The following is a 16,864-nucleotide window of genomic DNA, read 5'->3' on the forward strand; positions in this document are numbered from 1 at the left end:
GCATCAGGCACAGACATTTCTACATACTGACCATAAGATGTGGCTGCAGACGTATTTATTTAATACTGAAACAAGCGATACATTTCAGCAAACGTCAAAAGTAAAAGTAATGAGAACGCTTCAACATCTTTTGCATTTCCTTAGTGAAAGAGTTCTTTGTGATGCAGACACCAGTGTGTGTGTATGTACGGTATACGTATGTCTTATACTTTAGGAAACTGCCAAGCTGTTAGCCTCTGCTTCGTCCTGATGGGCCAGCAGCACTCTGTGAATGTTCTGAGAGACAGAGAGAGAAGTTTGAGAGATGAAGATTTAAAAAAAAGGATACAAAAGGTGGTGAGGGAGAGAAAGATGGGAGATGAAGGTGAATCCTCATGTGGGTTTGACTATGTTAAAACACATGATGGTGGACACTCTGGATGATAAGCATGTGTGACTGATCGCAGCAGCAGAGGACAGAAGGTGTACTGTTTTTGGATTCTCATCTAACACACACTGACAGATGAGTCTACACAGGGACTTACTACAAGCTGGTAGCGTGTTGAGGTCTCCATCAGGCCCTGGATCAAAGGATGCTGGGAGAGAACAGAGAAGGGGATGCAGTCCTCAGGTTTGTAGCCCAGCTCTCTGAACATATGCACCAGGTGCTAGAGACCAGAAGGGATAAAGAGTATTACCATGAGGGACGAGAATCGTTATAATGAATTGGTTAATAATTCTGCTTAAGAAAATCAGTTTTTAAGGATAACAGCATACCCATTAAAATGCACTTTGATATTCTGCCAACCCACAGAATCAGTAAGTTAAAATTATTAAAAGCTTTAGTTTATTTTTTGTTTCTTTGCCTGTATTTTACCCCCATCCTGAAAAAAATATGTAGCCTCATTTATTTTAAGTTAATTACATAAATGAGGGTGTGGACTGTTCCCTAAATATCCAAATTATGGGAGCATACCATAAAGGTTTGCTACTCCTCCCTACTAGCCGTCAAAACCAAGTGAAGCATCTCATGTTTGCCGTGTGTGGGAGAACTATGGTGGTCCGTTCAAAACACGAAAATGCAAAAGGCGACAAAAACAAGGTGAGGTGACAAGGTGACAAAAACACAACAATTCTTATTTTCAGGTGATTATAAACTAATAAAAAACAATATCATCAATATTATATTCACTTTGCCAATAACCCCCCTTAGTCGTACACACTAGACCTTTAATGAGTTCATCCATTCACTTGCCAAGCCCAGTTTTAATCAGTACATGTAAGGGACGGTCATCTTTATTTCAGATATAAAGGGTATCATTGTAAAGCGATGTTTGCCCTATATGTCGCTACTATTGGATTGTGAATAGCAGCCATATGTTCAGTAATACTTGCCCCTGGTTGTTACTATCATGTTGATATTAGAGGTATAGTTATCTTACCATGTCTACTATCATTACAGTGGTATGTTTTATTTTACTTCAATTTATTCATTGTCTTTGTTTTGTGTGATGTTACGTCTTTTAAAAAGCAATGAAAATGCATAATTTAAAAAAGTTTGAACATTTGTACTTCATTGTGCTCCTCCTGACTCCTGGAGCAGCCTGGAGGAAGGAGGCTGTCGTCTTTCATCTTGGTGACTTTGTGGCAGATGACGGCAAGGAGAGCAGGGATGGACACTTCCTGTTCCCCCAATGAAGTGCTTGATGCGCACTGAGTCTCTTCTTCCTTGTGGTCTCCATCAAGTTCTGAGGAGCTGAGCTCTGCAGCCTCATCTATACTGGGCATTGACTGTACACACAACACATACAGATACTGCTCCGTTAGTGTGCAATAGTTTGTATCGAAGACAAACATTAACACCCCACAACCACTAAAAAAAACTGACACATGCTGTTACAAAACCACTATTTCACTATCATAATTCTGGACCACCTGAAGACACTGGTGACACAACATAATATTTATAAGACAGAGGGAAAAGAAGAAGTGCTCTAGGAATGACTTTCAAGCGCAAATTTCATTCACTTCATTTTGTACATTAATTTACTCACCTTGACAAGATGGCCAGGTGAGGAGTGCTTGAGATGTTTGCCCAGCACTACACTAAGTGCTCTGATGAAGCCCTGTCTGGGGTTAGGGTCGGCTGCAAAGTACTGCAGCATGGACACATAGTCCAGTCGAGGGGGAGAGACAGAGCGGTCCGCAAACAACTGGAAAAAGAACTAAGAAGAGGAACAGAGACAAATGTTACTGTTAATTTATTTGATTTATTTTATTTATTACATCAAAGGCATCAAAGTTAATCTGGGTGCACAGTAAACACAGGATGTTCAGGTTTGATCTCTTTGAGGCTTAAAACAAAGTGGATAGCATTGTGATGACTGTACCCTTTATAAGTTTGTGTTTTATATTAATTTCTGTCATAGACATAACTGAAACTAGCAGAAATGTCCTCTTACAGTAATAAAGAGTTCAGTAATGCTTCATTACTCTTCTGACTTTGTTCATTATTTTTATTCCTTTAGATGTTTGTGTATCATGACTACTTGAAGTTCCCATTTCAGGTTTAATAAAAGTTTACGTTAACCTGGACTTAAGTAGGCTTTGCAGGTAGTTACCTTGCGTAGGTTAGCCAGACGATCATAAGGTAGCGGCTCAGAGGGGTCTTCAGGGGTGGGCTGGATGCTCTCACTGGTGAACCACAACTCTGTCTGGTGAGAAAGTTGGCAAAAGGAGTAACTCAGACATTTATATGTATATATGTATATATATATATATATGTATGTGTAGGAGCTACAGTTTTCACTTTATCCCTTTATAATATGTTTAGTATACAAGTCTCTGTCTCAGTGCATATTAGTAATGCCACAAGAGCAAAGATGGGCCATGGGGTGTGTGAGAGGATAGATAACTTGTCGATGTAGGTTTATCCAGAGTAGAAGGATATAATGTCCTGAATTCATAGTGCACATCTGAGTTTATGTGTGTAGAGACCTGTAGGTACTGATCCTCGTTTATATAGCCTGTGTTGCCAGTATCTGCTGCCTTGAAACCACGTAGCACGCCCAACAGCTGTGATAAGGACGGAAACGTCCACGGGAGGGCAGCGCTGAGCAGAAACCGACACCAGTCTATCAGCTCATTGTCGTCCATTAGCAGAGATACAAGCTCCATCAACTGTGGACAGCAGAGAAAATGACAATGCTCCTGTAAGACATGTGATGTGTCTTTTATGGTAAGTGGAAGATATGGAGCAGGAATATTTTGTGTCTAATAAAGTGTTCATAATTTTTCTTCCTAGTAGACTTTGGTGTTATGAGGCAAGGAAAGAAAAGAGTCTGTGAAATACTTTGAAGAGTACCTGTGTTTCATTCATGTTGATCCAGGGCTGAGGCAAGGTGTCTCTGCCCATGTTAACAGAAATTAAATCCCTGAGCAAACTGGAGAACTCAGAACTGGACATGAGGCCTGAAGGTCAGATCGGAGTGAAAAGGATAAATGCATGGATGGATACAGTAAGTGGATTAACAGACCCAAGAACACTGCAACTTGTCTCCCTTACACTAACCTGATGGGGCAATGTTGCATAGTGCTCGGTGGAGTGACTCTAGCTGAATGATGGTCGGGGTGGACCGTGTGGGTTTCTCCAGAGGCGGTGGACGAGGAGGGGAAGCCGGGGGGCTTGCCACCATGTGGCAGTCTCCATTCAGGTAGAAGTCAGTACATTCCTGGAGAAGAGAATATAGAGAATCTTAAAATGGGAGGACTGAGGTAAAGGAGACTGTGGTGGTTGCACGTTGGGAGAACAACTGAGATTTCATCCTGCAGTCGCTAATCTGTAACTAGTGAACGCCACACTATACCTTCCTGGGGTAGACATCAAAGGTGTGTTTAAAAAAAAACAAAAAAACAATTAACACAATCATAAAGTCATTACGTACCAAAACCAGCTCATTCTGCATCTTAGCACCAGCCTCTATGTGGTGGCGAACCACCTCTGATAGTTGGTCAATACTAGAGAAAAGGAGACGGATACAGATAAAACATCAACTATGTCTTCTGTGTTTAATTTGTAACAAAAACTGCCTCTGACCAGACTCAAATGTGTTAGAAATGGTTTGTTCTTAGCAGAAACTTAAACCTAGTTTTTAGAGGGCTTTCATTAATTTGGATATGCTTTATGTTACATGACTTTTTGCAAATCTTTTTTGTTTAAAAAACAGTTACACACAAGTCCAACAATTCAATTCTGGGGGCTCACATACATGCACACATAAAGCATAATGACATGACTTGGAGATAAAACATAAAGCATTTATAACACACTAATCAAAAACAGCAACATTGATAAAACAGGGACAGCGGGGCAGTGCTTCATTCACATTAATGCACACATGGCCCACCCTGTGCTGTACCATACCTTTTCATTTCTGCAAGGTAGTGTGCCTCTAACCACTTCTTCATGCTGCTTAATGTCTCCTCTGCTCTGCTTTGCAGGGAGTGCACCATCACCAGACCATGACCTTTTAACAGCGCAATGCGCACCTTTGCTGCATTCGCTGGAAAACACACGAACAGACAGAAAGAAAGAAGAACACAACTACATAAGCATATTGATCTTATACACATATTCATGCATGTGTGTGTGCACATAGGAAAATACACAAAGGAATACTCATAATAACAGACTACCCTGCATGTATATGTTATATATATGTTAATATGAAAATTAAATATACTTTATATGATTTAAATAAACTACTGAATCTCTGTGCATGCATACCCTCATGATCCAGTGCGGCTGCATATTCTTTATGTAATTTGTTTGTGAGTAGTTGATTATGAGTCTTCTCTGAGTTTTTGTCATCAGCCGGTGCAGGGCTGGGTGCTGGATTTGACGATGATGGACCTGGAGGAACGAGATTTTGGAGGAAGATAATGATAAAGAGGACCTTCTGAAACACACAGTGCTTGTCAGAAGGCAGCTCTCTCCTCCCTTTTCTTAATACCTTGCAAATACATACCTCTCTGTTTTTTTGATGACTGCTTCCCTCTTTCCCTTTTGTGTGCACTTGCAGATGCCTTCGCTCTCTCCTTCTCTTGTTGTCCCTCCTTCTGCTCTTGCGTCTCTCCCTGGTGGCCTTCTGCTGACACCTACATGCATGTATTATCCATACACATCAGGAATTAAAAATATGTATTCATACCGTCACAATATGCTCATGCAAGCTCTCAGACACAAAGCTTTACCAATTTGCTCATGGCTGTGAGTGCCTCCTCATAGTCGGAAATCAGTTTCTCATGGGGTGGCTGGAGTTAATAATAAAAAGGGTTAATATCTCTTTCTATAGGATTGTATTAGTAGAATGTAGATTTTAAAATGACAAAAGGATTTGAATTCACCTTGTCAGATTCTGTCTGACTCTGGTCTTTCATCTTGGAGTCAGGACGCCTGGGGAGGAGGGGAGCAAATTGTTTATGCGTGTTCATGTTTGTGCTGAGGAGCATTTGGACTGTGAGGAAATGACAACATCCATTTCATGTTTCAAACACAATGCAGAAAACTTAAAGGAAATACTATGTGCTGTTGTGCCTCTCCCTTACAGCTTAGTTTTCCTCTTGCCCTTTCTGACATCCATCTGGCTACACATACTTGGTGACTTGGTCACCGCTGATCTGGTACTGGTGAAGCAGAATAAATCATTCACTTTCTGCACTCATGAGCTGTATAAACTATTCACATTTAGCTTTTCATGTCAGTTTAATATCTTGTAGTAACATGATTAGGTTGCTATCAAGAGTGCGTTACTTGCCTCTCGTCCTGATCCTTAATTTCTGGGGTGTTCAGCAGGGGGATACGATCCAACTTGGAGGGTAGTTCAGGAGGCTCCTGTCTCTGCATGCTCAAATAGTAAACTCTGAGAATATACAGTGTGTCCTGGAAACGGTCCATCTCTACCTATACAACACAAATAATCCCACATTATGGTTCTGCCAGTCAAACTGAAGAGATACAGAAGAGACATGTGTGCCTATACACCATAAACAAGACAAGGCCCAAAAAGAAGCAAAAGAACAAGTTCAAAACACAAAGAATAAAGGAAACTATACCATGAAATTATAAACTATAGCCACCACAACACTGAAATGTTTGTTCAGTCAGATGCTTTCACAGAAACAGAAAAGTACCTGCATGAGCACAGAGTGATAGTTGATGAGGACGGCAGTGTGTTCCTCCAACCAGCCATTATCCATGAGAGCAGCCTTCTCTTGCTCGTCCTCCTCTTTACGCTTGTCACTAATGTCCCACAAACGTTCACGCAGTTCCTGAGCACACATCAGGATAAACATCTCAACATTTTCATTTTCAAAGTTTAGAGTATTTTCGTGATCAGTTTAACAACATATGTGTTGTATTATCTTATAAATTGTTCTCACATCCAGTCGCAGGTGCAGCTCTGCTTTGGTGTCCTCATCTTCCCTCATATCATCAGGTACGTTGTTGAAGTCCTTCTGCCAATGAGACACTAACTCTTGCTTCAAGTCTGGACGCCCCAGGTAATGTTTATATTCCTCTCTGCAGATACAGGGAACCAGGTGATACTTATATAGTAATACATGTAATATTAATCAGAGATACTTCTTTTAAATACATAAATGTCCTCTTTTATTTGTAATTATTTCATTTAGGTCACATCCAATTGTACCCCAAGATAACGGTATTCAGTTGTTCAACTGTATCTAGCTGCATCTGCAGCTCAAATATATAAATAGAGAAAAGACTGGCATAGAAAGGTGCCCATTATACAAATGCTTAGTTACGTGCCCATATGTACTTAATCTACTACATGAAATAAACCATGTTCACACTTCTTTAAAGGCCTGGCAGATTACCTGATGTTGAAAAGGTGACGGTCAATAACAGTGCGTTGTGAGCGCAGCTGCTGCATCACTGTCTTTACATTATTCACATAGGAATCACACACTGTGTCCCAATGTTGACACAGGTACTCTGGGATCTCCTACAGATAGAGATGGGAAGGGGAAGAGATGAACAAGGCCGGGGGAAGAATTGAGGTCAATTAAACTAAACAATACATAATGTAATGCAACAGATTTCACAATGATATCGCCTGACATGCAATTCCATACAAGTGAAACAGACTCTGAAGTGCAATACAGCTGGGAGACCAAAGAACCAAAGGCTGAATCATGTTAGATGGCCACCTTGTGGTAACGCCCAGTGAGTGCATCTGAATGTCAAGACACTGACAAAACCAGATTTTTCAGGGTAGAAAGAGATTAGGAGTAAACATCCAACTCTGAAAGACAAAAAAACATAAAGTTGTATCCTACTGGAGGAAGGGGATCATCCACATAGACCCAGCTGGATGAACCAGGGCAGGGAGAGGCAGACTCAGGTGAGTTCTTGGGGACACCCTGAGAGTCCTCATTGGTCACTGAGGACATTGATGCCTTCCTAGAGTGCCCTATTGATTAACCAGAAGAAACGTTTATAACTCATCACTATGATAAAGTTAAATTAATCATGTTCATGGTCAGTAGATGAAATTTACAAATCATCTCTTTGAGGCAGAATTTCTTTTAAGACTTTGAAACAGTAATGAAACTGCAATCCGCAGACTATTGATCAAATCACCTCTGGGAGAGTGTGTGTTGGATTTGGAGAGTGACTTCACACTTTGAACTTTTTCCTCTTTCAGGCTGGAATAAGAATCTGTAGGACCAGGGACACTGTCTGTGAGGGCCTGAGGTTGATCTGTAGGTGGAGATGTGGCTGTAAATGAGGAGTCCAGAACTTTCCCACTGTTCAACACAAAATCTTCACCAGGAGGAGAGGCAAGAGCTGATGAGGGAATATACCAGAATATTGTCAGTAAATATTTTGTTTCTTTCAGGATTGACATACTGTATTTGCTAATACACATAATTTAGTCTAGCAAGAGACAGATCTCATCATAATCATCATGATAAAAATAACTTTTAACCCCTTTTTAATCTAATCTTACAGAATAATGTAGAAATTTATTCTGAGTGGGATATTGAAGTTATTAATTTATTACTTAAATGAGTTACCTTCCTGTTTTTGCATCATAACGTGCAGCAGGGCAGACTCCACCCTTTTGTAAAGCTCCTCCTCGTCTACATCTGCATCAACACGAACCAAAATGTTTTGCTTTCCACCATACCATTTCTCTAGTTTTGACCAAGTGTCCTGAAAAGCTGTGATCCTTGAGGGGGAAAAGGATATAAGATATTAGACACACAGTCATGCAGTAGCAGCAATGTGTTAACTTAATTTTAGCTTTCCATTTCTTTTTTGTTTTTTACCTGTGTGGAATCTGTGCTACATACACATTCCTGTCTGTGGGATGGGAGGTTGTAGCAGCAGCATTATCTATATCTGCACCAAGTTTGGGAAGCAAGAGAATCACATAAACACACAGACATACAATTAACATTTAACTGGTTATTGTGTATATGTATACGTACACATACCATCTATCAGATAATGTGTGGGTGCACACAGAGACGTGTCATTAGTTCCCACCAGTATAACATACCCGTCTGACTGAATGGACGTCTGACCACACACTCATCAGGGATATCCAGCAGCAGAGCCACATCCAGAACAGGAGGTGGGGGTGTTGGAGGTCTGGGTGGGTTAGGATCAGCAGCAAGGTTCATCCTGCTGCTTACAGCACTATTCCCTTCATCTACAGACCCACCCAGGGCTTTCTCTAGCAGGTGAGCCTGGGTGATATCTGCTGGAAAGCCATCCAGGATCCAACCTGACTGAGCTGGAATCTGCCTAGTAAGGACACAACAAATATAACACTGTCTACAGAGAGCTTGTGGAGTTGTTGTTTATTTTGTCCACACTGTATACAAAATTAAGACTGTATCATTGAGATTTCTCTTAACTGCAATAATACATAGACTAAATCCCATGTACAATATTTTATAGCAATACAGGTTATGTGCTTACCTGATAGCCTCTACTATGATTTCCACTAACAGCTCATTAGGGATGGCATTGCCTTTCCTTAGCTCTTTTTCAGCAGCTGCACCCTGCAAGGCCTGGGTAGACAGCTGGAATGAGGGACACATGTAAGCAGGAAGAGAAATTTCATTTCAGTTAGGTACACATCAATTATGGAAAAAATGTTTATTACTCAATATTTCAAATTAATACAATCCCACAAAAGTCATTATTTATCAGCAAGGAAAAAATGTCTCAGGTTGGTTAGTGATATAAACTGAATACAGGTCAGATTTTGCATAGGCAAATACAAAATAGAGTCGGAAGATCATAAATTACACTTACTCTTATGTTGCTGTCTTTACTTTCCTCTTGAGTGTCACGATCTGAAAAGCATTGAATTATGAGTAAACACCTACCTCAATAAGCAACTGGGCGATATTCCTTAAAGGTCCAGTGTGTAGGATTTAGGGGGATATATTGGCAGAAATGGAATATAATATAGTTTTTTACTAACGTGAAACTAAGGATCATCATGTTTTCCACTGAGTTCACCATGTTGTTTTACAGTAGCCCAGCTCAGACAAACCACACACTGGCTCTAGATACAGCCATTGACGTTTTTGCGTCAGCCTACTATGGTTCTTCTACACTGGAGAAATTTCACTTGGTCGCAACCTGCAACCTCATGCAGGGGCGAAAATCCCATTTCATAGTTGGGGGGGACAATAAACAGTAAAATTTTAGAGAATAATTCCAGGGGGGGACAAGGAAAAAAATTTGTAGCCTGTCTTTTATACAGCATCTTTTACCGCAATTTGACGCTTTAATCTTCTCTCTATCCCTCCAACAGGCAGAGTGAATGTCTATACTTATGAGAAATGGCTTAACAACTAAACATTTCCTGCAATTAAACTGGTAAACTGGTTTATAAACAGTGTGCTGTGAGATCCGCCGCTGTGCACCTCACAACCGTGCGTAATAGTGGCGCGTAATGACCGCTCCTCGTCGGTTAGACTGCGCGTCTTTCATGTTTGTCTCACTGACAGGTGGAGAGCCTACAGACAGGTACCCATTAGCTACGAGCTGCTCCACCACTGACTGCTCTTGTCCTGTCCTCTCCCTCTTCTTTCTCTCCTGTCCTTCTGACTATCACTAAACTCTGAGCTTAATCATTAGCTTTTAGCTTAGCAGCACTTGTAATTGAGTAGGCTTTTGAACAATGCAGGAGAAATGTTGCAGACAGTTTATATTATCAGCCTGGGCCTGGGGCTTGTTGTAACAGTAAATGGGATGTGTTGTAACTTATGTAAGTTAAACTGTGTCTGTGTGAGTGTACATCTTACCCCGTGGTCCAGCCACACGCTGCTACTGCTGCCAAGCAGCCCCGCCCGTTGGAAAGAGTGTGGGATATACCACTACTAGGAATGGGAGGGGGGACTAAATCTTTTAAGATTTAAATAGCACATTATTGCGCGATTATAATGAGCACCGCTTACATTGTGCTTTCAATAAATACTACTGCATTGTTCAAAAATTATTAATTGTGTCTCAAATTATTCTAGGGGGGGACAGCTTTACTGAAGGGGGAGTCATGTCCCCCCTGCCCCCCCGGGATTTCCGCCCCTGAGATGTCACTGAATCCTAGACACTAGACCTTTAATATCCAGTTCATATTTTATCACAAGCATAGAGACATACTGAAATGTATAATATAAACCAGCACAGAATAGAGTCATGCTGGCTTCAGTAACCCACCAGGCTTCAGTGATGTGGAGGATGTGACTGGTTGCTCATTGTCTTTCTCTCCCTGCGGCTCTGTGACCTTTAACTTCTGTCCAAAGATTGTTGTTTGAGAAAGTGAAACATTTAAGATCATTGAGGACATTTGAAGGCCACACGTTTACAAGTTTATACATTTTTTTGGCACCGGCAGGAGAGACTAGTGAGGTTTTATGGTCCTGACATTAAAATGTTTTTCTGTTAATCTGACTCACCTCCTCTCCGTTACGGTAAGCATTCAACGCCTCCTCAATCAGTGTGTCAGCTGATAAGACATGAATGCCATGGGCTAAAGCAGGAAAGAACATACCCAGCAACAAATAAGTCATACAGTCTCACTCCACACATTTCATTTCAGTAAGTACATAAATAATTTTTGTGAAAGGGTGTTTCATCTGACTTGCTATGTACCTTCAGCAAACTTGGCCAGGCAGGTGGTCTTGCCAGAGCAAAACTTGCCAAGGACACAGGCCTTGAGGGTAAAGTGAGGGAATGAAGATGACAAGGGTTCTACGATGGCCGGATGAACAATGTTCCTCAGTCGAACGACAATATGCCCGAGAATGTTGTTGTTGGTCAGGGGTAATTTGGACTCCCCTGCTTCCTCCGGCCATGCCCACTCACCAACCATATTCTGACAAACATGACATATGGAGGATCTTCAGCATTCGGTCAGTTCAAGTGCAAACACGTGTACACACGATTTGAAACTCACAGTGTATTCATCATAGTCCTGGTTTTTGAGTATGTCCTGCTTCTTAAGCTCTGTGGGATCTAGTGGTGTAGAGAACTCAAACCCTGGCTGCTGGCACTTAATCGGCTCATAGAGAGGCAGACCACTGAGCAGCAATTCCTTCCACTCTCTCATCGGCTTTGCTGGAACCAGACTGGACATGACAATAGAAAAAAATAACAGAAGGGAAATCTAGATTTAATGAGTGAATGTGTCCAAATAGATTCAAAATAAATCAAATTGTTCTTTAATTGAGCCTGAAAAATATTAATCTTTACTGTATTTCAAGACATGTAATGGATATGTAAAACCTCGGTATCAAGATATATACAAGGTGAATATTGAGCAGGGATGTGTGGGCAGTGCAAATCTGTGCATAGTGCATAGTGCATAGTGGGAATTACTTATTTGATCATGAGAGGAAGCAGACAGGATGTTGACATCTCCGGATTTTATTTGACCACTGGTCAGGTGTGCAAAAACGTTTCCAATATTGGTAATGTTTTAACAGGCTTTGGACTCGCACCTGAATTAGCACTGTGCTACAATGCTTCAGTTTTTATACAATACATAAAAGATTTCAGTCAGATTTCAGTTTGTGAATACTTTCCTAATACACCTTTTTAATGTTTTCATGTAAAAAAAGAAAGAAAAACAATGATGAAAAATAGCAACAAACAAATACTTAAAGGGCAATTTTGTCACAACCCTTGTCAAGTCTTGGTTTATTTCTTTATCTTTTCTGTTTTCATGCCATATCACTAACTCTTTTGTCTGTCATACCCCGTCACTCCCTTCTGCTCTTCAGTCCCTCAGTACTCACACCCACCAGATTTGATTTGATCCCTGTTTTGCCTGACCTGCATGTCTGAAATTTTTTCTTTATTCTTGGACTTGAGATTCCCTTGCCTGCCTTTCGTCAGATTTGTTTGCCTGTTTGCCTGATCTCTCCTGACCCGTGCCTGTCTTGAGCTAAGTCAAGCTGAACTTACACTGATTACTTATGTGTCATGCTCTGGTGTTCTAGTCCGCCACTCATCCAGTGTTATTACACATTTGCCCATATTTCCTTCAGTTGAAGGAATATGGGTTTATTTTACCAATTCTGACCCTGAGTCTTCCTCTTTTAAAAGAAAAAAGCTGCATATTCTACTCTGAAAATTAAGAAAAACCTTTGATATGATGTTTGAATAAAAACTTTGTTCAAGCATAAATAAATAAATAAAATTAGCAGACATAGCAGTGGACTTGTGCCATCACCCCCTCTGTGGCAAAAGTCAAAATGTCTTTACAGCCAGAGTACATTCAGCTCTTAAAACTAACCTTTACAATCATTTGTGATAATACTTGGTAACTACCAAAAGACACAATGTTCACAACACATTTTGGAATTTCCACATTTATCAGCTGACTCACTAAGAGTCACTTTGGAGGTTTCAAACCCAAATACCATGTACATATTTCTACTGCACCATTAAAAGCAACTGTGTTACGTACTTCCCAGTGAGCAGTCGATACTCTCCAACCTTGGTGGCCAAGTCCACTATCTGTTCCAAAATGTCCTTGCAGATATTAAAGTGCTTCTTGTATCTGCTCTGAGCTCGCTCAGCAGCAATTCTGTTACAGAATTCAAGCTCCTTTCTGATCTCTTCGGTGAGCTCCAACTTAGCCTGCTGAGCCAAAGCCTAGACCAGGCCCCAGTCAGAAAGATGGAGTGAGTGGAGAAGGCATCACAGAAATGTTCCTGCTAATCACACAGTTCTAATAAACTAAGGAGATTAAAGATGATACATAGGTCATTTATTATTCACTACGGTATACTGAATATTTAACACTGAAACCTTGATGAACCATGGCTGTTATCCTTTGCAAGGCATATATCAAAGTATCTACCTTCTTTTTAGCTAAATCAGCCAGATAGTGTGACAGATACAGTTGTTGCTTGTATACATAACAGATACATTATTCATTTGGTCAAAATCTATCCTTTCCCTCTCTCTGCCTATGACAGTACTCAACCTATCACTGACACAGCCTATTACGAAGCAACATTATAGAGAGTATCATTCTTCTTCCTTATTCATCCTATCTCACCGCCTCCCTCTCCAGAGCTTCCTGGAAGTCCTGCTCTCTCCGCTGCTTGTACTGCTGCTCTCTGAACAGGCGGTTCTCCCGGATCCGGTCCTTCTGCACACGAATCTGGAGGAGTTGAGTTGCCAAACGCTGCTCCTGCTGAGTCTGACACGTCAGATGCTTCACCAGCTGGTCCTCTCGCCGTGCCTCCTGCAAGGTGAGGCAGAGAGGGCTCATCAGTTAAATGATTTTGGGTCAAAATGACAAATCACAAATAACCGACTCTCTACAGTGAAAGATTTCAAACATGTTTTCATATGGTTTACAAAAACTGGAAGTTTCACCTCTTGAGCTTCATGGGCCTTGAGCCACTCCACCAACAATCTGTTTCGCATTTTCTCTCTCTGCGCACAAGTCACAGCACTGTTCTCCAGCCTCTGCCTGACATCCTGTATATACTTGTTATTGGATTGCAACATCAGCTTGGTTCCACCTCCAGGGACCTCACAGCCCTGGCTGCTGCCATTGCGAGGAAAATCTCCAGAGAAGGACTGACCACTAGAGTTGAAATGGGTCAAATCACTTATGAAGTCATTGTCTTAAAATATATTGGTGAATATCTTACGTTGTCATAAAACATTCATACAAACATTAACACTAGATGATAATACCGCACAATACAAAATCAATTTAGTGAATGTTTCCTTTTCTCTCACCTTAACGAGGACGCAAAACCACAAGTAACCAGTTTCTTCCTTGTCTCAAACTGGGCTAATTCAGTCTGGACCCTCTGCAGACAAAATGAACAGAAATTGCAATAACACGAGAGAGACAAACAAACCCATATAATTCATTTGTTGTCTGCGTGTGCTGTGACAAATTGTTGTTGAACTTGTGGCATAGCAATGGCCTTAGAGGCAGTGCTGTATACAGAAGGTCATTAACTGAAATTCCTAATAAATCTGAAAAATCCCAGGGAGAACCTTGGCAGAGATATTAAATTAGAATTAATCCCCCCTCTCAGCTGTTGAGCATTAACAGGTTATGGTTTTTAGAGGACCTGGGAACATACGGCAAACTTAAAAACAAACACAAAGTTCTTAGCCTGGATTTCTGTAAAGGAAAGGATATTTTTGAGGGGACTGCTATTTATATTCATGGCCCATTATCACAAGCAACAGCCTCTATGGGCACCACACTATAGCTGAGCTTGTGTCAGCAAGCCAAAACTGAAATTATCACATCATCATTTAATCTAGATCACACCTGCGCCTGTTGTTCTCGGCGTTGCTTCTGCTGTTGTCTCCTCTTTAGGTTGAGCTGTGACGTGTATGGAGGTGGCTTAGGCACTTGGACAAAAGTGGCCTGGGTATGAGTCATGATGCCATTGTGCTTCTCATGACACACACGCTGCTGCAACATAAAGAGTTCCCCAATGTCATTAGCATGAGCTTTTTTTTTTTTAAATTCCATCATCAGCACCTGGGGTTCAAGTGTAGGTTTTTCACTTATTACTGGTATAGTATTACAGTAATGTCCAACACCAAAATACAGCAAAGAATTGCAACTGCGTGATATTTGAAAGTGAGAATCAATACGTAAAAAGGTGATAAAGATGTAAACCACAGACTGTCTTAAAGCCTAGTTATAAATTGTGACAGGGGAATGTATTACAACACTGCATTGTACTTTCCATGGTCTCCAATACCTTCTCAATATTCTTCACTCTCTTCTGATCCTGGTCTCTGAGTTGTCTCTTCTGCGGGATGGGATGGGTCATCACAAACGTGTCATTCAGTTGCAGGCATTTCTTCTCATAGTGCTGAGTAATTTTCTGTAGCTTTAGCTCTGCATCGCGTTTCACCACCTGATGCAGTCGCTACGCAAAAAGAAAGACAGGAAAATGCTTGCAAATACAAGTTTTGTAGATAATATGTGACATTAAACTAATGATGTGAACTTAAAACATAAAACCACTGACTGACTGAAAGACTTCAGAGACAGTCAGAGTTGCCATTCTTCACTGTACAGTTATTCAATGTACTGTTACTTAAGAACCACATGCACATTCTACACATAAATCTATACAGCCCCCCTTACGTCAGAGTAGATCTCATGTTCTTTTTTGTGTAGGCCAGCAGTGGCTACAGGCTGCATGATTTCCATCAGTGTGCTGCTGATTTCTGCTTTCTTCTTCTTTTCAAGTGAGACATAGAGTTGGTAAAGGAGACGCATGGCAACACCCCGCTTCTCCTGCATCAGGTCCTCGGCTGTGTTTATGTCAAAGGAGATCCCCAGTAACCGGAGAGTAGGCTCGACACGGGTAAAATTATTCAGTCTGGAGATGGAGGTGCTATGAAAAAAAGATGCAAGTAATTTTAAGACTTATGAACACCTTTAATGAGCTGGAGAATTGCAAAAGAAAACTATATGTTAGTAAGGGATAATGGACAGATAGCTAGAGAAAGAAAGAGGGCAACTTACTCCTTCTTCATAAACATACTGAAGTCATTCTGCAGCTGGTATTTATGCAGAACCTCCCCTATTAGATAACCACTGGAGAAATCCTTGGCAAAGGTCTTTGGCTCTGTGAAGATGACAAATGGATGTCATTTACGTAAACTGACATTTACAACATATTTTTTAATTTTGCTCACAGCTGAAAACATATTGGACAACAGTAGGTTATCAAAGACATCTAAAATGACTAGTCTGAGCACCTGTCAGGACTTTACAAACCTAGCTATGAAGCTAGCTAATGTGAGTCGACAGGTTTTTAAGGTTTTCTAAGTTAAAAAACGTAGCTCATTTCCTATCCCATTCAATATCCCATACCTGTGTTAATAAGTTTGCAACTGTTTATCAACTTTGATATATAGTTTCTAGCTCAGTTTTTCTTAATTCACATGCATTTAGCGTGCCAAAATAGTCACAGTCAACACTGTCTAGTTAGCATAATTAAGCTAGCAGGTAGCTAGTTAGATACGCTATGACTTCAGTAACTTACCAACAGCTTTTGACAGACGGAGCTCCTCGTTCAGCCACCTGCACAATATGTCTGACATCTTCTTTCTTTAAAGTTCAACTCGGACTGAATACTACCTAATAATTGCCATCTTACTGGGGAATAGTAAGACTCTTTAGCTCGCTAATAACACGACTGGAAAACAGACAAGCACGTAAGATATCCCAGAGGTGCACTGTTGCCATGGTGACGCGTCAACAGGGTCGCCCTGCGTGCTCCAGGAGGGGCACTCGTGGGAGCGGGCGTGCCCAGCTGGCCCTGGATC

General features: G+C 41.0%; 1 protein-coding gene across 1 annotated transcript; it reads right to left on the reverse strand.

Annotated features, from left to right (window-relative positions):
- Positions 1-38: 38 nt before the first annotated feature.
- On the reverse strand, positions 39-16,757 carry spef2 (sperm flagellar 2). Its single transcript, XM_033620578.2, has 38 exons — positions 16,582-16,757; positions 16,059-16,161; positions 15,675-15,927; positions 15,283-15,453; positions 14,841-14,987; positions 14,291-14,364; positions 13,919-14,132; positions 13,596-13,784; positions 12,999-13,186; positions 11,484-11,655; positions 11,180-11,402; positions 10,984-11,057; positions 10,745-10,820; positions 9,332-9,372; positions 8,993-9,096; positions 8,568-8,815; positions 8,335-8,407; positions 8,080-8,234; positions 7,643-7,849; positions 7,339-7,472; positions 6,877-7,004; positions 6,421-6,559; positions 6,172-6,309; positions 5,796-5,941; positions 5,386-5,434; positions 5,233-5,292; positions 5,007-5,136; positions 4,766-4,891; positions 4,403-4,541; positions 3,924-3,996; positions 3,551-3,710; positions 3,344-3,450; positions 2,977-3,159; positions 2,601-2,693; positions 2,034-2,204; positions 1,552-1,770; positions 525-647; positions 39-276 (listed from the first exon to the last, which is right to left on the reverse strand). The coding sequence occupies exons 1-38, from the start codon at positions 16,637-16,639 to the stop codon at positions 211-213; spliced, it is 5,154 nt and encodes a 1,717-aa protein (XP_033476469.2). The 5' UTR covers positions 16,640-16,757; the 3' UTR covers positions 39-210.
- Between the last annotated feature and the right edge of the window lie 107 nt (positions 16,758-16,864).

The sequence above is a fragment of the Epinephelus lanceolatus genome, chromosome 9 (assembly GCF_041903045.1).
Source record: "Epinephelus lanceolatus isolate andai-2023 chromosome 9, ASM4190304v1, whole genome shotgun sequence".
Classification (NCBI taxonomy): Eukaryota; Metazoa; Chordata; class Actinopteri; order Perciformes; family Serranidae; genus Epinephelus; species Epinephelus lanceolatus.

Excerpts from the sequence above, each read along its gene's own strand:
- spef2 (XM_033620578.2), bottom strand. The coding sequence starts at position 16,639 with ATGTCAGACATATTGTGCAGGTGGCTGAACGAGGAGCTCCGTCTGTCA. Across the intron at positions 14,365-14,840 it reads GCCGAGAACAACAGGCGCAG|AGGGTCCAGACTGAATTAGC; the intron begins GTGTGATCTAGA and ends TTTTGTCTGCAG. Across the intron at positions 5,942-6,171 it reads ATCACTCTGTGCTCATGCAG|GTAGAGATGGACCGTTTCCA; the intron begins GTACTTTTCTGT and ends TGTGTTGTATAG.